This window comes from Falco punctatus (genome assembly GCF_963210335.1).
Source record: "Falco punctatus genome assembly, chromosome: 12".
Taxonomy (NCBI): domain Eukaryota; kingdom Metazoa; phylum Chordata; class Aves; order Falconiformes; family Falconidae; genus Falco; species Falco punctatus.
Window position 1 is genome coordinate 7,949,650 of NC_137592.1, and position 18,441 is coordinate 7,968,090.

Below are 18,441 nucleotides of genomic sequence, written 5' to 3' on the forward strand. Positions count from 1 at the left end.
AAAAAGTGAAGGTTTTCATACTATATAAAACTTTGTAATACAGAAAGCTAATGCATATGTATGTTTACCTTGCACAGCCCCTTAATTATGCTCCTATGTTTATTCACTTGCTCCTTCCTTGATTTCTTTCTTCTTTTCTACTGCAGTTCTGACATGTCGTGGGGTCTCTGAAACAGTTATTGTGAAGGAGAACAGGCATTTAGGATATCCTAACATCACTAGACAAATACATCTTGATGCTTAAAAATATATTCTGAAACCAGAATTTGAGGAGTATGTGTATGTTAGTCTTGAAAAATCATTACTGTAAAGTAGCTGCCATTCACTTGTAAAGAGGAAGAGAAACAGATCGAAATTCTAAAGTGTAACATCTGATAGGCAAGTGTCACTGAAATATTTGCTGCGAAGGAAAGTAGATCTGATTTTCTAAAACAGTTGATAAGATGAAAATTTGACATCTTTATACCCCTGTGGAACCGCCTTTCAAACAGAGGCTGCCTGTGCTGTGAGAGTCTGGAAACAAAGTTAAGGGCAAGTAACAAGATCCACGGCTTCTGATGTGTGGCAAAGGCAGATTAATTCAGTGCAGTTTAATGCATATAATGTTTGGTTCCGTTCCTTGAACTATTTGGATGCAGCTCAGGTTAGCAGTCATCAGTCTCTCATATCTAAAAACTGGGGTTATTAAACAGTTGTCAAAACACTGCAAGAGTTGTTACTCATGGGTTTTGATTCTTGCTTCTGAGAAGTGAGCCACCGTGTTTGACAAAGCGTTTCTTATCGAATGCTTGGTTTGCCAATGTACTGACCTGTTTCTCTTTCAGTAACTGAAGTAATCTTCAGCTAAAATGCAGTGGGAATAAGAAGCTGTACCAGTTGTTCCCCATTTTAAATACTGACTGGTTCCATGTATGTTTTTCCACTGTAAACACATATGCTGATGGGCTCTGGGTTTTTAAGCCACATGTTCCCTAAACTTCACTAGGTGTAAAACTACGGATTGGCATGATGTAGTTTTCCCATGACTGACCCTAATGACATTGACATTACAAACAGCTAACCAAGCTTTTCAAAAGTCCCTTCTGTTTTTCGCAACCTTGTTGGAAGGTGCTGTAGCTTGGCAGTCCCAGGAGTTTGCAGGCCCCAGAACAAGTATATTGTGGGTCACAGCAATATCCTCGCCCCTTTTTTTGTCCCCAGGGTCCTTCAATGCTGTGGTTTGACGTGGTGAATGTAGGTTATGTGCACATGAAAAATGTAGTCCTTGAACAATTATATGCCAATATAATCAACTAATGCAGTCCCCTTGTGGATACTCATGGAGTAGTTACTCTTATAGTGCCATCAGTTCTCACAAGTGATGGCTCGCTGAGGAAGTGTCTTTTATCTGCGTTAGCATTGGCTTTTTGCAGACCTATTGTGTGTAGGGGGACAAGGACGTTTGGGAACCACTGTTGTAAAGGAGCAGGCCCAGTCACCTTACAATCTGCCCTTTATAGACCCTATATTAATTTAGCTATTCAATTTAAAAGGAATAGTTTCTGAGCCGAGTTAAAATTCGTATAAAGGTTTGTCTATATAGGCAAGATCTGTCTGTAAGATAGGAAGTTCTGCCTGTAGTCATCCGATCCTGATCTCTCCCTTGAAATAGGCAGCATGTGAGTACTAATTGTAGTGGTGGTTTTTCTGAAGTGCACTAAGATCACTAGCTTCTTTCTCACAGGGCACTGAATGATCATTAAATGCTAATGACTTTTGATTACTGTTGACCTTGGTCAATTTAGAATTAGTGACCTAGAGATGAAAACCACTGTATCTCATTACCAATTTCCTGAGCTATCTGATCTTTCCTTTGTAAGTCAGTTTTGGTAAGAGGTGGAGTAGAGTTGAAGTTGACCTCTGTCTTAGGAAAAGGGTTGAATGCTTTTGGCTTTGCAATATCATCTTTAGAAATAAATAAAAAAAGCAAGACCTTATTTTTTAACCCCACAGGCTGTCAAGAGCAAGACTCAACATGAAGTGAAATGAACAAGCTAGGGTAGTAGTGATGGGGAAGAAATGCGTAATTTGTCAGCTTAAAATTTGTAGAAAAAGTTTTATCTCCTGTAACCTTGAATTGCATTCTCATTTTGCAGTTGCAGGTTTTCTCATCTCAGTTCATTTATAATCCTTGGTTTTACTTTGAACTATCAAGTAGCAAATTAATGTTTATTGAATAAATTGCAAATTCTGCTCTGGGATATTTTCTACCTGCAGTTCCTGAACTATGATATTGGGCAATATGTCTCAGCAGGCTGGTAAAATATATTTTGTGTTGTAGTGAAGCATTTCACATTATTTCTTTCCATGTGCTCAGAACAGAAGGTTTGGGTGATAATTCACTGTAACTGGATCAAATATGTTCACTGTAGGTTGTGTAAATATAAACCTTTCTTAATGCAGTTATGGTTTATATGGACTGTCATTCATGCAGCAAGCATAGTATTGAAATCATAATGAAAAACAAAGAATTCTAAACTTTTTTTTTCTTTTTCACTTTAATATACTAGCTGTATTTGTTTTGACCCAGCTGGGAACAGAACCTTTAGAAACAAAACTCCAACAGCCTAGAGAAGTTTTTTGTGATACATTGTGTTTGGGGTTAAAATGCGGACTTCAAGCAGCAGAGCAAGAAGGAAATAGGAAAAAACTGACAGTGGGAGACGTTGCACTTCGTGTAGGAATAGTGTGGTGGAGAGCCAATTGAAATCCACACAGAAGGAAAGTGGATGTTTATTCGCAAGTAAACATAAGGCTAAATGTTATTCTTAAATATGATGTTTTGTTTTGATTACTTTGTCTCAAAAAAGATATTGCTGTAAAAAAAAAAAAAACCACAAAAAAAAAAACCCAAAAAACCCAAAATGAAAATGATTGCAGATACAAAAAGGACATATTAAAAAGATTAAGGCTGCTTTGGTAGGGATACCAAAAAGAAGTGCCATGCAGAGACGCAGCGTATATGCTGGCAAATAACACAATAATGAAAGAGTAAAATACATCTGAATAATCATTCTTTAAGCTTCTAATTTGTGTAAGTTTGTATTTACCTGTTGACTGGGCCGTTCAGGGCTTTCTGCTCTTGTTTTAAAGAGTTAAGGGCATTTAGGAAAAAAAAAGCAAAAACTATCTCAGTGGATATTATTATGCAAAGTGTTTAAATCCTCATACTTTAAAAACTTAAGCAGTTGAGAAGAGGATTTGCCAACAACTAAGTTGCTAGTGTAGTGTAAGACCTATAGCAAAATACAGTTCAGCTATTTTGGACTTTGGTTGAAAGCTTCTAGTGTTGGTTCAAAATGCAGTTCTACTTTGATGCTGTTCTGCTCTTACCCAGCTCTTGGCTATTCTGGGAAATAAATGCTCTCTATTTTTTTACCCTGTATACTGGTTTCTCTGAGAGTCTTTACAATTTTGCCCATCCTTCTTCCTGCTTTTTGTTGTCCCCTTCCCCACACTGCTCCCCCCCCCCCCCCCCCCCAGTAGAAGACCTTACTTAGTAAGACTTCAGGGCCAAGTTGCCCATGCAACAGACAGAAGTGGATGCAATCTTGATTACTTTCAGTGCTGCCAATCAGAAACTTAGGAGAGAGGAGGTTGGAAGATTTTGTCAACTGTAATGCATTTTTTATTTGAGGAAAGCAAGAGTAGAGCTGTCAGTCCCCTTTCCAAATGAGCGTTTTTACAAACCAGAAGGGTTGGAATGGTGATTGGGAAGGATTCTTCCCAATGACTAAACAATTCATAGATAGGTAAACAGAACTAGGCTCCTCAGGTGTGTGGGTTGGGTTTCTTGAGTGTTTTGTTTTGTTTATTTGTTCTTTGAACTTCTTAAAAATTTTTAAATGAGTGCCTAAAGTCAACTTAAATGCAATGAAAATTAGCAGTGGACAGGTAGAGCTGTTGAACAAGTAATGTTGTGTGTTTATTTTGGTTAATTATGATACATGGTATGAAATTTGTTTCCATGTAAGAGGAATTTCAGAATCTAAACAAAGAATGTTAATAATACATAGACATAATATCTGTCAAGTGAGAGGCTTCGCAACTTTACAAAACAAAATATATGTATTTTCTCATTGCCTACTTGGAATTCATGCCTTTATTCAGTATCTGGTTATAATGGAAAACTGGAGATTTTGATGAAAGCTGGGTTTTTATGTAATTGTCCAGTTCATGTTACTGCATGAAGAATGGACCTGTAAATGAGGGATACAGAAACCCACAACTTATTAGAATAAGAAGGAAAAAAAAAATAGGAAAATGGTTATACTTGCTATTGCAGCAGGAGAGACTGATGTAATATGAGGAAGAGTATGCTCATCAACCCCGAGAAATCATTTAATTTCCAATTGGAAGTTACCTTTACAAAGGCATAATTATAGTAGTAACATAGTATTAAACGTTGTACCAAGAGTTGGTACAACTCCTGTTCCAACCCTCATAATAGCGTCAAGGTATATTGCTGTCTTAAGGGATAAATCAAACTGATTGCAGGTATATTGCACACATTTGGATTTCAACAGCAAAATTGATGCTTCAGTTTTTCACAATACTTAGCCAGGAGCTGATTTCCAAGGGCTTGTAACTTACTCCTAGAAATTTAAAAGGGGCATGTAACTTGATGTATGGTATTTAGCCTCAGAATATAGTCCTTTGCTTAATTCTTCATCTCTGGCATTTTAGATTTTTGTTAGGCCAGTGTTCAGATTTGAGCGTGGAATTTCCTATACCCTTTAAGTTAAAATATTTCTGGTTTGACTGCTTTGCTTATCAAATAAAGATTAATGTGCCTTTGAAGAACTGTATTTCCCTTTTCTAAGTTGTATATATCAAGTTTGGTTCTGCTTATGTATAATTAATGAAGAAAAATGAGAATTGCCAAAGAAGGTGAGGAACACGTAATAAGCTTTCAGAAATGGATTGATCTTTGGGTGAGAGAAGGTTGATTTCCTTGATCCTTTTCCTGAGACAGACTGATTTGAACTTGAGGTTTTCACTAGTCTTTCAGCAGGGGGGCAATTGCTTTTCCTGACTGCTAACTCATTGATTTGTAAGTTCATTAAAGTGTGTGTACGGTAAAAGAAGAAAACCATAGGATAATAAATGGAAGTGGTTGCCTAAATGGAGTGAGTGCAACTAGCACTAATTCTTTGGGTGATTTTTTGCCATTTCACATGCATCTAATGAGACAGTTTCTGAGCAATGGAAGGTGTTATAAAGCTGTAATAGGTTTGTAGTTTTTCGTAGGAACTTTTGGAGTCTGTTTTGGAATGGGCACTATTTTCCAGTTACAGCAGAGTAGATTTTTGTGGATGGCCTAAGAACAGGCAATATGGCAATTAGGCTTTTTATTTACTGGGGTGGACTTTTAGCCTGTCACGTAGATACTTCTTGTCTACTGGGGTGTGTGCGTCTGTCTGGCTGCTGGAGCTGGATTCAGGCAGAACATGCTTCAGCTGTAGCTTCTCCCTCCCTTCCTTTCGCAGGAAAGCACGTCATGCTATACGTGCATTGTTCTACACAAGTCAGAGGTATGGTGGACTTCTACAGGTTCATGTTTACAATCTGTCTTTCCCACAGTGAGTTGACCAGCCAGTCTGTTTGTCATTCTCTTTCTCTTCTGTATCCTCCCAGTGACCTTATCTGGGGTGCATGTGTGTAATCTTTGGATTTGTACTGGTCAAGTGGTTTGAAAAAATGTGCGAGGACCTTGATTTTTATGTGTTTTGGTAGTCTATAAAATAGATTTATGGGATGAAAATCAAATCTCTCGTATGAATCTCCAAACCCTTGTTATCTTTTACCTTCTGTCAACTGCAGTGCTGAGAACCAGATTTTCTGAAGGGTGCATGGTTTTTCTTTATCTTTAAAAGTTTTTTTAAAACTTCTTCCTTTTTAAATGTCTGCCCTGTGCAGTGACAAAAGGGTTATTTTTGTAACTAGGAGGGCTGGAAAATTATATAAAGAGGGGAAAAAAACATGAAAACTCAACAAATTCAAATTTTGTGCTGAGAATACCTCCTGTGTCTGTTAGAAACCCTCAGCTGTGAGCAGTTACAAACATTGTATCTGTGAGATGAGTTTCTTCTCCGTTACCCGTTCTTTTACCTCTCTGCAGTTCAGTATGGCTGAGGTTGTTAGCTTCCCTTCCAAAACAATCTGTTGCAGATAAAAACTAAAAAAAAAAAAAAAAAATGGGGGAAGGGGGTGGAGAAGAGAAAGAAGAGCTTGCTAGATTTTTTTTTTTAATTACATAACCCTGCCTCTCACTGTATTTAGGAGTGTATCTCTGCTTTTCAGCCACAGTAGGTGTAACATACCATCTTTTAAATTACTGGTGAAGGAGATTTTGCACCAAGATGTTGGGTTGTGCAGTGTAGCATTGAGGCATGGACACATTTTCTTCTTTTTCCCCTTCTGTGAGTAGTGACTTCAGAGAGGACAGACGTGTGTCTGGAAATGGTATCATCCCAAACCACTGCAGCAGTCTCTAGATGGCCAACTGCCAGGGTGTTTAGTTGGTGCTTAATATGGACTGTCTCCCAAGGAGACCAGATAATTTTTTAAATTACCTGCACAGTTTCAGGTTTAAAGACGTTCTGAGATTGTGTTACAAAGCCACAACTGTGATTCAAGCACTTGTGATGCTGTTTCAATAAATAGCCTGAGTAATATTTCTGTGCTTCAGGTTCAAGTCAGTGGCAGATTTCTGTCAGGGATTTCAGCAAGGTCAGCCTTTTCTCCACCGTTCCTTGATCACTTTAATTTCACTGTTGTACTTTTGTCCAGCAAAACTAATTAAGGCTAAAAAGATCTAAATCTGCTTTGAAAGATGAGGATGTTTTTCTTTAAAACTTGAAAATAATTATGAAATTGTGTTTAATTATATCCCCGTTATTTGAAGGTGTGTAATGTTGATACCTAATATCTTACATTTTTTATTTCCCTGCTTTTGTTTAAGTGGCTATACTTGCATGGGTTTTTTAATACTTTTGACCTACCGTTAAGGAAATCTGATCTAAATTTAAGTTCTAAGTAAACTAATGCCTGAAAACTAGTCATCTTTCCTATTTAAATGGTTTGGTTGGCATAGCTTATATCCTGTTTATTTCAGGAAGTATTTGTGAATAAAATCAGTGTGTTTGCATCTCAAGGAGTGATTTCTGCCTGAGACTGTTGTAAATCATTCAGACTTTTTCATTTAATGCTTTGAAATATTGATTAAGTATATTCACTCTGATTGCTTTAATCTGATTGCACATCTAGAAGTTTTCTTCTGATGTGGTGCTACCATGTCTGGTGTAAGCTGGCTTAATTAGCACTGCTTAGTGATTTGGAACCCCTGTCAAAGGCTATTACATTATCTAGAAACACAAGGAGTTAAAGCTAAAGCTGTGACCTCATCTCTATTCATGTTACACTGGAGTAGAAGCTGAGCTGAAAGGGATTGTTTAACTGCATCGCTGTCTTTGCTGCTGCTAGTTGATTGCTTTAATTTTGGTTCTGGTATCTACAGTGTGCTTTTGCTGCACAACTGTTACGGTAGGGATTTGTGGGAATACTCGAGGCAAATGAAGTCATGCGAATACCGACTGTGTGTGGAAATAGCTCCCACGGAAATATTTAGGCTCAAATACGTCTTTCTACTCGATTGCAACTTTTTATTGCTTCCCCGGTGAAAATTCAAGCAGCATCAAGGAGAGCTAAAACACACATGCTTCTGGCCAGTCGTGTGCTTACGCAACTGTGCACGCCATTTATTACTTTATTGCTTAGCTCTGCGTATGGAATGAGGAGTGTGACTGCTGTCGCTTTAATGTCAGAGCAGCGTACGTTACAATAGGTGTCACTGTGCGGCTGAGTCCAATCGTTATCGGTGACTTCAGCTATTGGCTCCGAACGCCGGCAGACTCCATCTGCAGGGCTGCAATACCTACTCTGTTCCCTTCCCTTCAACGCACAAGTTCAGCTTGCGGAGCAGGCGAGCAGGGCTACCGAGCGCATCTTGCTAGCCCCCTTCAGAAAGCCGGTGCTGCAGCCACACACGTACCCTCTTCGCAGGCTGCAGTGCTTTCTGGCAATTCCTTATCGGGAAATCGGGAAAGAAATAAAACTGGCAGGAATGATGGGGATGTTTTTAACGATTCAAGTACTGGATCAAACTTAAAGCCAGTTTCTTACTCGGTGCACTGGAAAGGTCACCTTGCCTTGCTGGAAAAGAAGCAAACTCTGAGCTCTGCTGCTCTGTTAACAGCTTCCACGTGCATTTCTTAATGTTCCTAGCGAGTTAGGCTGTTTAGCTTTACAGACAAGTATACTCATGGTAGATGAGAAAGGAAAGAACATGAAATGTCTCACCTTCTTCTTGATGCTTCCAGAGACGGTCAAGAACAGGTCCAAGAAGAGCTCTAAGAAGGGGAATAACAGCAGCAGTAGCAACAGCAAATTGCCTCCAGTTTGCTATGAAATCATTACCTTGAAGACCAAAAAGAAGAAGAAGATGGCTGCTGATATTTTTCCCCGAAAGAAACCAGCCAACACTAATACAACTGCTGTCCAGCAGTACCACCAGCAAAATCTCAATAACAACAACACTATTCCGGCACCTAATTGGCAAGGACTTTATCCAACCATCAGAGAGAGGTAGGTTCAGGGCAGTTTATTTTTGCTGTTTGAATGAGTGATGAAAAGTAGCAAAGTGTTTGTAGTGCATATATTTAGTTTTTAATTTATTTATTGAAGGAAACACAGTTCTCTCTTTTTTTCTTAAACTCCCACCTCCCCACCCCCCCGCCCCCCTTCCCCGTGAAACAAGTGTTATGGTAATGGAAATTTTAGTATCTTTTTCCAGACAGTGCAGCTGTTTGTCTTGAGTAAATAAAATTGTTGCTGGAAGCTGTAGCATGCTCGTAAAGATTTGCTTTTAGACCTTAGTGAGGATTTTCAGTGATACATACTCTCAACTTTAATTTCTACTTCTTGAAAACTTCTCATAAGTTTGGGGTTTCTTTTATTGCACACGCACGCACCCTTAGTTTATGCTCTGGTATATTAGTGTGATGATTTGTAAAGTAGCTTAAAACAAAGCGTGACACGCTTCTCTTTACTAACATGCAACTTTAAGTTGTTAAGAAATTAAATTTCTTGGGTGTGGGGCAAGCACAGAGTTCCTGGGCGCCGTAAATTAACACATTACCTCTGTTTGTAGAAATGCAGTGATGTTCAACAATGACTTGATGGCGGATGTTCATTTTGTGGTCGGGCCACCAGGTGGGACCCAGCGGCTGCCAGGACACAAAGTAAGCAACAGCTGCATTATCAGCTCGGGTGGGGATAGCCAGAGAGCGAACATGGTTATACCAGGACGTAGCATGGGAGACTTGGCTCTTCTGGGACAGGCATAATTCTGTATTTTAAAAGCCTACATGCAGTGGAATAGTCTGTCCCTTGCTTTTCTTTGTGTTTTCAGTTAAACAGTACACTTGTGCTAAGGCAATCGTAAAGTTAGGAATACTGCTTTGTGCTGTTGATTAATATTACTCTTGAGATTTTCTAGAAATAGTTAACTTCTGTGATGGATATGAACATTTTCCAGTAGCTAATGCATGTATGCCCATGAGAGTAAAATGCAGGGAAAATGTGTAAGTCTGTTCTTAACTTTGACTTCATTTCTTACTGAAGTGTGTCTATAGAGTCTGTCAGTGAAGCCCACTCTCCCACATTGTTTTTGTTGGCAGTGCTTTCAGTTTGAAGCATGAAATAAGATTTCCCTTTCTCAACAGTATGTCCTGGCTGTTGGGAGCTCTGTATTCCACGCGATGTTTTACGGAGAGCTTGCTGAGGACAAAGATGAAATCCGTATACCAGATGTTGAGCCTGCTGCTTTTCTCGCAATGCTGAAGTAAGCATCATTCATCTGCTGGATATGTTTTCCTTTCTGATGTATACATACACTGGTAATGTCATAGTTAAAGTATTAAACTTCTGTATAAACAGAAAGAAAGCAGTTGCTTAAAATATTCCTCTTTTTGTGTTTCAAGTATTTTAAACTTTTACCTCATTTTGCTCTCCCCCTCTACTTCCTGGGCACGCATATGTTAGACTAATGTAGGCAGTTATAAATAATGACTTTGACAGGGGATCTTTGGGTACATTGTATACTGTAATGCCTATTGATCTGATTTGTCACTACAAGTTACACAAAGGAATGGAGTTACTAAAAAGAATTGTCAGCTGTAACAAAAAAGCCCTGTTCTTCTTTGCAAGCATAGTGAAAAGTTAAAAACACGCACACAAAACCCCCCAAACCCAGCATTGCTGCATTTGTATATTGATATCGTTCCAGCTCTTTTATAAACTTGCAATATGCAGGTCTTGTGTTAGAAAAACAACCCTAAGTCATTGAATACAGCCTCTGAAAATGAAATTTCTCCTCATCTATCATATGGATGCATTTGGAAAGTGATAAAAAGGCTGATTACATGAATAGGGTTTTTTTTATCCTAACGGAGGAAAAACAGTCAGTTTACATGATCGTTACTTTTCTTCTTGCAAACTGTGTAAGAAATGCTAGCTTTTCCTGAAGGAGCATAATGAAACAGCTCTGCTGCTGAATTGTCCTTGAATGTATCCATAAGCACTGATTATTAGAGAAATGCCCTATTATGGAAATGCTATGGCTTTGAGGGTTTTTTCCCTTCAGCGTTAGTAACTGCTGTTGCTTTCTGATAATATACATTAGTACCTGATAGTGAACCTTTTAATAGGCTGCAGATTTTCTTACATGTAATGGTGTAATCACTAGCTAGCAATTTGTTGTATTTCATAGATTGTTTTGACTAGCTTGTGACGACAGAATGAATTCCTTCTTTCTTTTACATTACAGTGGCACTGTAGATGAACATTCAAAGTTGTATGTAGAGTTTTTATAGGTTATCATGAACATCAGAAATGTTCTGTGCAAATATCAGTAACTGCCAGGAGAAGCTGTAGTCACACAGATGTTCTATAGACCTGGAATGTAAAGTTAAGATAAGACTTTATGTAGGCATTGTGGATCCTTGCTTTGGGGCTTTATGGTTTTGTGTTTTCTGCAGAGCTCAGGCTTGTGCTTTACTTTCACGCAGAATTTTACAAGGCATAAATACAAGATACTTGGATTCCCCTGGCTGCCCTTTCTTTTTGAACAGCAAATCTATTTCACTGTGGCTAAACATGTTTTGCCATATAAAAACTGAATGCTTTCTTAATTTATCATTAAGAAATGTGTTCTGAGAGCAAACCTAGAAAAGAGAGTATTAATACTGACATCTAGGTCTTGGCATATTGTTTAGCCCATGGCAATTTAGGAGACTATCTTTGAGAGCATGGCCAGGACCATGGGATTCTTCACCTTCTCAGCTTTTATGTAAAGAATCAAAAGACCACAAACTTTTTTTGTGTGGGTCTTGAGCTAACCTTGCCAGTGCTAACTTCCACTGGTGCAATGGGCTTGAACATGCAAAGTGCTCCTGTGTCTGCGAACACCAGGACTGCAGCCATGACAGTGCAGGGAAGGGAAAGGGATGTTGCTCAGCAGTGCAGCATTCCCCTTATCGCAGGATCCAGTGCATGTGCTGCACTGGGTGGAGCATGGGGGGAGCCACGATCCCCTTCACTCCTCTCCCAGTGGGAAATCATCCCCATGAGTGTTGCTTGCAGCTGGTGAGCAGTGGGTGGCAGAAGGTTCATGATGGTGTTGCTTCAGAAGGAAAAGTCTTTACCTATCCCAAAGCAGCTCCTTTTCATATCCCTTCGTACACTACTTTCTGCAGTCAGGATGGACGCATCAAAGCTTTGTCAGAAAATAGATTGAGTTTGGTTTTGTAGTTTCTTGCGGTTGGGTTTTGTTTGGTTGGGTTTTTTTGGGTTTTTTTTTGGGGGGGAGGGAGCGGTGTGTTTGGTTTTTAGAAGAGGGTGGTAGGGTTGTTTTTGGTTTTCCCCTGGACAGTGAATTCTTACAGCTAAACATTTTTTATCTTCTGCTATGTAATGGGCATTCTGGCAACAAACATCAGACAAGGTATTGCCAGGTGTAACACAGAAAAGAATACCTTGAATGGTAGATACTAATTACTCTCTCAGTAAAATTGCTTTGGCTGTTATCTACAGTTTTAAAAATAGGGTTAAATTAATAGCCTAGCTGACACACTGAATTGGTATCTTTAATGTATTGTATCTTATCTTAATCTCAACAGTTCAAGTCAGAACTCTGGTCTCATCCCAGGATGAATGTTTTTACCAAACGTCAAACCCTCTGGTCTAGCAGAATTCTCTGTTCAAGAACAGGGTGAAACTGGAATATCAGTAATTGCAGACCAGAGTCGAAGTGCATTGGCAGAGTGAGAAGTGTGGAATATTGCTGGCAGCCGATCTGTGCTGTGTCTGTTGTAAATCAGTGATATTGGTTCTTCACTTTCATGAATATTAAACTAGCGACTTTTGTACTATTTCAATTTAAAACAGATGTCATCATTCTCTGCTGTACTAGCAGGCAAATAGAAGTAATCGAAGGGAGAAAAGAGTTGGAGAGCAATGAACAGAATCATAAAAACGAATGAATTGATACATTGAAAATTTTTTGGACAGTAAAGGAGCTAAGCCTGTAACCAGTGATACATAGATCTGCTTTTTGTTGTTATAAATAGACCAGCTGAAACAAAGTAATAAAGGTGAGAAAAAAAAAAAAAGGTTTGGGGTCTGTGTAAGTGTTCTTTTTCTCTGTAAGCTCTTAGATTTTATTATATTGCTTGAGCAGTATCTGCTCAGGACATCTTTTTAAAGTGTGATTTGGAAGATAGTACCGTACACCTGCAAAATACAAATAAACATATTTTGAACTATAATCAGACAGTCTAGGTACTAATTCCACTTTACAAGCACATCTGTTCTGCAAAAAATTCATTGTGTTGGGAAACCTGCTAACTAGAATTTTTTAATTAGTACAGGGTCACATACAACTTCATCTTTACTGGAGGAAGATACTTTTATCAACCATAACCATCAAGACTTGCTTATCCCTATGAAGAGTAAAATTGCATTTGGCATGGTTTTAGCACATTGCATTCACCAGCTGCAAATGGGGCCCTGAAGCATGAGATATTAAAAAGAACAAACTGTACAATGCTTCATTTCTCTGAGCAGTGAATCCCAGCAGTTTTGTCACATAAACAGAATTTCACCTTCATCTCTTCCACCGCACCAGCATAGCAGTAAAGCTTTTTTTCTCCTTATGCAATGAGACTGAGGAAAAAACACTGTGCTAGTGAAGCTAGGATGCTGTAAGCATTAAGAAACCTGAGAATTAAATTGTGCTTTTAACTTTTTCTATATGCTTCATCAGTCTGTTAAAAAGGGGTGGGGGTGGGGGGGGTGTGTGGGACGCCATGATGACACACCAAAAAAGCCACCCCCCCTAAAAAAACACACCCCAGTAGTTACGAAAATGGATAGCACCTGATATACTTTGAAAGCATTTGTCCTCTTAGACTAAGTTATTCCCAATAAACTTGTTTTCATTCCTGTATTTGTATATACGTGTCAAATCACCATTCACGGAGTATCCAGTCCAAGTGCTCTTTGTAAGACATGTTCCAGACTGTTCTGTTAGCCCTTGAGGAGCTACTGCCTGGGGCAGGTAGCCTCTCATTAGCCAAAGCATGTATGGAGGGAACGCAGAGCTGGAAGGGCTGTAGTTGTAAATGTAATCTTTCTCTGCATAGCGTGTACCCCAAATGCAAAGTTTTGCTTGGATTTAAGCCTGTTCTCTTCCGTGGTCTTACATGAGTAATGAATTTAGTTTATACTTTTCATTCTGGATTTAATCAATGTTCCCCAAAAGCAGTGCTTAGTTTTAATGTAGAGCCATTTAAATATTCTTTGTTTATAATTTTCAGATGTAGTTAACAAATCACGTTTTTGCGTTAAGCAGCAATGTTACATGCATGTGTTTTATTTCAGATACATATATTGCGATGAAATTGATTTGGCTGCAGATACCGTACTGGCCACTCTTTATGCTGCCAAGAAGTATATCGTCCCTCATCTTGCCCGCGCCTGCGTCAACTTTCTAGAGACAAGCCTAAGTGCAAAGAATGCCTGTGTGCTGCTTTCCCAGAGCTGCTTATTCGAGGAACCTGACCTGACCCAGCGCTGTTGGGAAGTGATTGATGCCCAAGCTGAGCTAGCTTTGAAGTCTGAGGGATTCTGTGACATTGATTTTCAGACACTTGAAAGCATTCTCCGAAGGGAGACTCTGAATGCCAAAGAAATTGTTGTTTTCGAAGCAGCTCTGAACTGGGCTGAAGTGGAATGTCAGCGACAAGAGCTAACAGCTACCATAGAGAACAAGCGCAAAGTCCTCGGGAAGGCTCTGTACTTGATACGCATCCCTACCATGGCACTCGACGACTTCGCAAATGGTGCTGCTCAGTCTGGGATTCTGACTCTGAACGAAACCAATGATATCTTCCTCTGGTATACGGCTGCCAAAAAGCCAGAGTTACAGTTTGTAAGCAAGCCCCGGAAAGGGCTTGTTCCTCAGCGATGCCACCGTTTCCAGTCCTGTGCTTACCGCAGCAACCAGTGGCGCTACAGGGGCCGCTGTGACAGCATCCAGTTTGCTGTTGATAAGAGAGTGTTTATTGCTGGCTTCGGGCTGTACGGCTCCAGCTGTGGATCAGCAGAGTACAGTGCCAAGATTGAACTCAAACGACAAGGAGTTATCTTAGGCCAGAACTTGAGTAAATATTTCTCAGATGGTTCTAGTAACACTTTTCCTGTGTGGTTTGAATATCCGGTGCAGATTGAGCCCGACACCTTCTACACAGCTAGTGTGATTCTGGATGGTAACGAACTCAGCTATTTTGGACAAGAAGGAATGACAGAAGTTCAGTGTGGGAAGGTGACTGTTCAGTTTCAGTGCTCTTCGGACAGTACAAATGGCACTGGGGTACAGGGAGGGCAAATTCCTGAACTCATATTTTATGCTTGAATAGAAGTGTGTGGAGATGAAGCATTTTGCTATGAAGAACCTGTCTGGCTCAGGCCTACTGCCGCTTAGCTTTTTATCTACAGATATGTGACCAGTACAGGTAATATGTAACTAAATGCTGTGGGCAAGTTACTGGCTTGCTGTACTTGTAGCATCGTTGGTGATAAAGTTTAAGTGTAATGTTTAAACTGGAAGCTCTTAGGAACAAGCAAGTTTTACAGGCTTTGTTAAAGGGGTGCCTGTTTGCTGGTGGTGCTGACCCTTTCTTTGATGCACCTGTGAATCACCAGAGGATGTCCCCTCTTCTTGTCTGATGCTGTCTTCATTTTCTCCATTTCTTGTTTTCTGCTTGTAGTTATTTGGGGAGGTAGGGGTAGAAAGCAAAGAGCCTTATTTTATAGCTCTGTCTTCTATGTATTTTTCAGACTTAAGAGATTACAGTAAACTGAGCTGCTTTTGATAATGGGGGCTGAAAGAAGTGTTTCAGATGTAAGCAGAAAAAGCATGGGTTTAAGCCTTCATCCTGTGAGATTCCCCTGTGGCCAGCTGTTGGGGATAGCTACAGGGGAAGATGGAGAGAAGGAAGCAGCTTTCAGGAAGCTACGCAGTGTGCTGACCATGTCCTCAGTGGGTGGACATGTTCACAGTGAGGAGGGGATATGGGCTTGGCAGGTTACCCTCAGAGTTCTATTTTCTAGGGATCCCACCATGAAGGCAAGAAAGTACTTGCACATGTTCCATTTGTATACGCAGCTCTTGAAACTCTACTCCCGTGACCTAGTTTTTGCTACATTGAAGTTCATTTGCTATTTAAATGGCTTTTCTTTGAACCCTTGCTAAATAAGTGGGAATTAGTACCTGTCATCCAATGCAGGATAATTTTTTGTTTGTTTTGGGTGGTTTTTTTTTCTTCCTCCTAAACATGGTAGAGGCAGATTATAGAGGAACAAAGGAATGTACCAATCCTGACTTGGGCTTTTTCCTGTAATACGAGATTTCTTCTTTTATTACCTTACATTATCAGTGGAAGTTTAGACAAAGACACAAGATTCCCAACTGTGGTCATATTACACTTGGTGTATATCATCAGATGATAGTGAGGAGGAGGAAGTCTTCTCTAATGTATTAATGTTGGATCTCTTGAACTGCTTACGATTACACATCAGTCAGAGGATTTTGTGGTACAGACCTTTTCCTTGTCTAATTTTTTTTCCCAAACTTCCTGTTATATGTCAGTATCATTTTTGGAAAACCGTTAGGGATCATAACTCCTTTTATTAGGGAAGGAAACCAGTATAAGAAAGAAATACAGGTACTATTTGAACATAAGAAAATCCTTCACTATTGCATTGGGACAGTTGCTTCTCAGAGACACACTACCTATTGTAAAGCATCTTATTCTTATTCCACCTGTGAAGTGGGTTCTGTTTGTTGCATATGTTTTTAAGGAAATGAGAGGACCAAATGATTCTTTAGGCAGACTGAAAATTAATGTTACGGTATATCAGCACATTAATGTAGCACAACCCTGAATTCACTTGTCAGTTTTGTAATAAAAATGTTTTTGCCATATGATTTCTTACCAGTTTAATACTATTACTCTAAGTGTTTCTTGACGGTTGGAATCTTGGCATCTGGCCATTGTAAAGTGCCAATACATCTTTACAGTGTCCAAAGTACCATCTGAAGTAAGGAAAACTGGAGTGTAGACATCAAACAGTATATGGCCAAAGCCCAGATCTCTCTAGGTAATAAAAGAAGAGCCGGGTAAAAGACTGCCCCTGCAAGATCAATGCTTTTCACCCATCTTAGTGTTTAACATTCTGTATACATACATACATACGTGTGTGTGTAAGCAGTGTTCTGTCTGAAATGTAAATACCCTCAAAATATGTAGAAATATGTTTTGATTTTTTTCTAACAGATATACATAATCCAACTGTTAGTGAAATCTAAGCAGAATGCTCCATGGAAAACTCCCAAAGAGTGATTTAAAGAACCTGCAGTTAATTATATTTAGATCTCCAGCCTAAAATAGACAAAAGTATAAATTGTATGGACTGGAGGAAGAGTTGCTGAAGAGACTGCAAAAAGGAATCTAAGATTGTGATGAGGTAATGGTCATCTACTTTTAGACAGCTGAGCAGCAGTTCTATTTATTTAAATACATTTGAAAGCAGAGAAAGATGCTAATCAGCTGATTAAGTTTTCTTACAGCAAGCAGTTGATGTAGATGTAATTACTCTTGAGTGATGATCAGATTGACAAGTTGCTTGCAGTAGCAAGCTGCATTCTGAGTTGTTTGGAAAAAAATCAGGTGTGTCAGCTGGTGGGACAGATCATTACTGCATTGGTATAACTAGACTTGAGTTCTCACTTTATTTTATTTTTACTTATCTGCAAATAATGATGAGGTATCTACTACATTCAGTGGCTAGAAAGGAAGTTAGGAGATCATAATACTGTGTAGTTGTAATATGTAGAAAATGAGCTGTTACTTAATTATTGTTTTTATTTGCTACTTTTATGAAATCTTCTTGACGAGGTAGGATGAAAGCAACCTAATTCCTCTGAGTCCATTCCACGCTTTACAAGCCAGTGCATGTAAAGTTTTTCAGTATGGATGAACAAACGTAAGCACCCCAAAACACATTTTGATGCTGACAGTGCGACTTCAGTCTGAGCACAGCTTGATGCTAACCGGTATCGGTGTGTGAGAAGGTGGCAAGGATCAGTCACCTTAGGACATCAGGGCACTTAAATAGGTGTCTAAATGTCGACTTGGTTGGTTTAGCAGTAGCATCCAAGCTGGAATACATTGATTGAAGTTTTGCAAGCATCAGCCATATCAACCTGGAATGTAAGCATAATGTCAATAGAGATCCGTTCATAGATTCTGTCTTAAACTGTACCTGGCCATCCTTGCTACTTGTATTTTGATTTTCCTGGTGGGGAGAATATATGATAAGAGAGTATAATGTAATATACTTTCTGCATATCTAAAATAGTATTTAAGTAAACATTTTAATTTCTACATACATATTGCACTGAACTGGTTTGGGATTTTTTTTTTTTAATTTGTTGTGACAAACAGCTAACTTCAGGTCCCAGCACCCATTTGTGCTGGAGCAGTGTTTGACCTTAGCAGGCTTACAGCGTTATTTATAAAGGACAGATATATATAAATATGAAGTACCTCATGTTGAATGTTATTGTACTGTATCTTTAATGTCACAGTGCAGATCTTGTTGGACTCATGAATGTGTATAATCGCATTAAACATACAAATAAAAATGGTTCTTAAATGGTTGTTTCCTGCAGTATCTTTGAAGCATGAGCCTTTGCTTAGTTATCTCTTTCAGTGACGT

At 39.2% G+C, this 18,441-nt stretch overlaps 1 protein-coding gene and 1 long non-coding RNA gene across 5 annotated transcripts in view; one reads left to right on the forward strand and one right to left on the reverse strand.

The window, feature by feature from the left end:
• BTBD3 (BTB domain containing 3) overlaps window positions 1-18,383 on the forward strand; it is a 48,000-nt gene extending 29,617 nt beyond the window's left edge. For 3 of the 4 annotated variants that reach the window (XM_080407746.1, XM_080407747.1, XM_080407748.1), the window contains exons 2-5: window positions 8,421-8,685; window positions 9,251-9,341; window positions 9,825-9,943; window positions 14,041-18,383. In XM_080407746.1, coding sequence (XP_080263872.1) covers window positions 8,543-8,685; window positions 9,251-9,341; window positions 9,825-9,943; window positions 14,041-15,073 — 1,386 coding nt within the window. In that variant the 5' untranslated portion in view covers window positions 8,421-8,542 and the 3' untranslated portion in view covers window positions 15,074-18,383. Of the gene's footprint in view, window positions 1-4,234; window positions 8,686-9,250; window positions 9,342-9,824; window positions 9,944-14,040 lie in introns of those variants that run through there. The other variant, XM_080407745.1, reaches the window with a different exon arrangement.
• On the reverse strand, window positions 3,875-8,503 carry LOC308071805. The gene is made up of 2 exons (XR_013931307.1): window positions 8,401-8,503; window positions 3,875-4,238 (listed from the first exon to the last, which is right to left on the reverse strand). It is a non-coding gene; the product is annotated as an uncharacterized lncRNA (long non-coding RNA).
• Window positions 18,384-18,441: the final 58 nt, after the last annotated feature.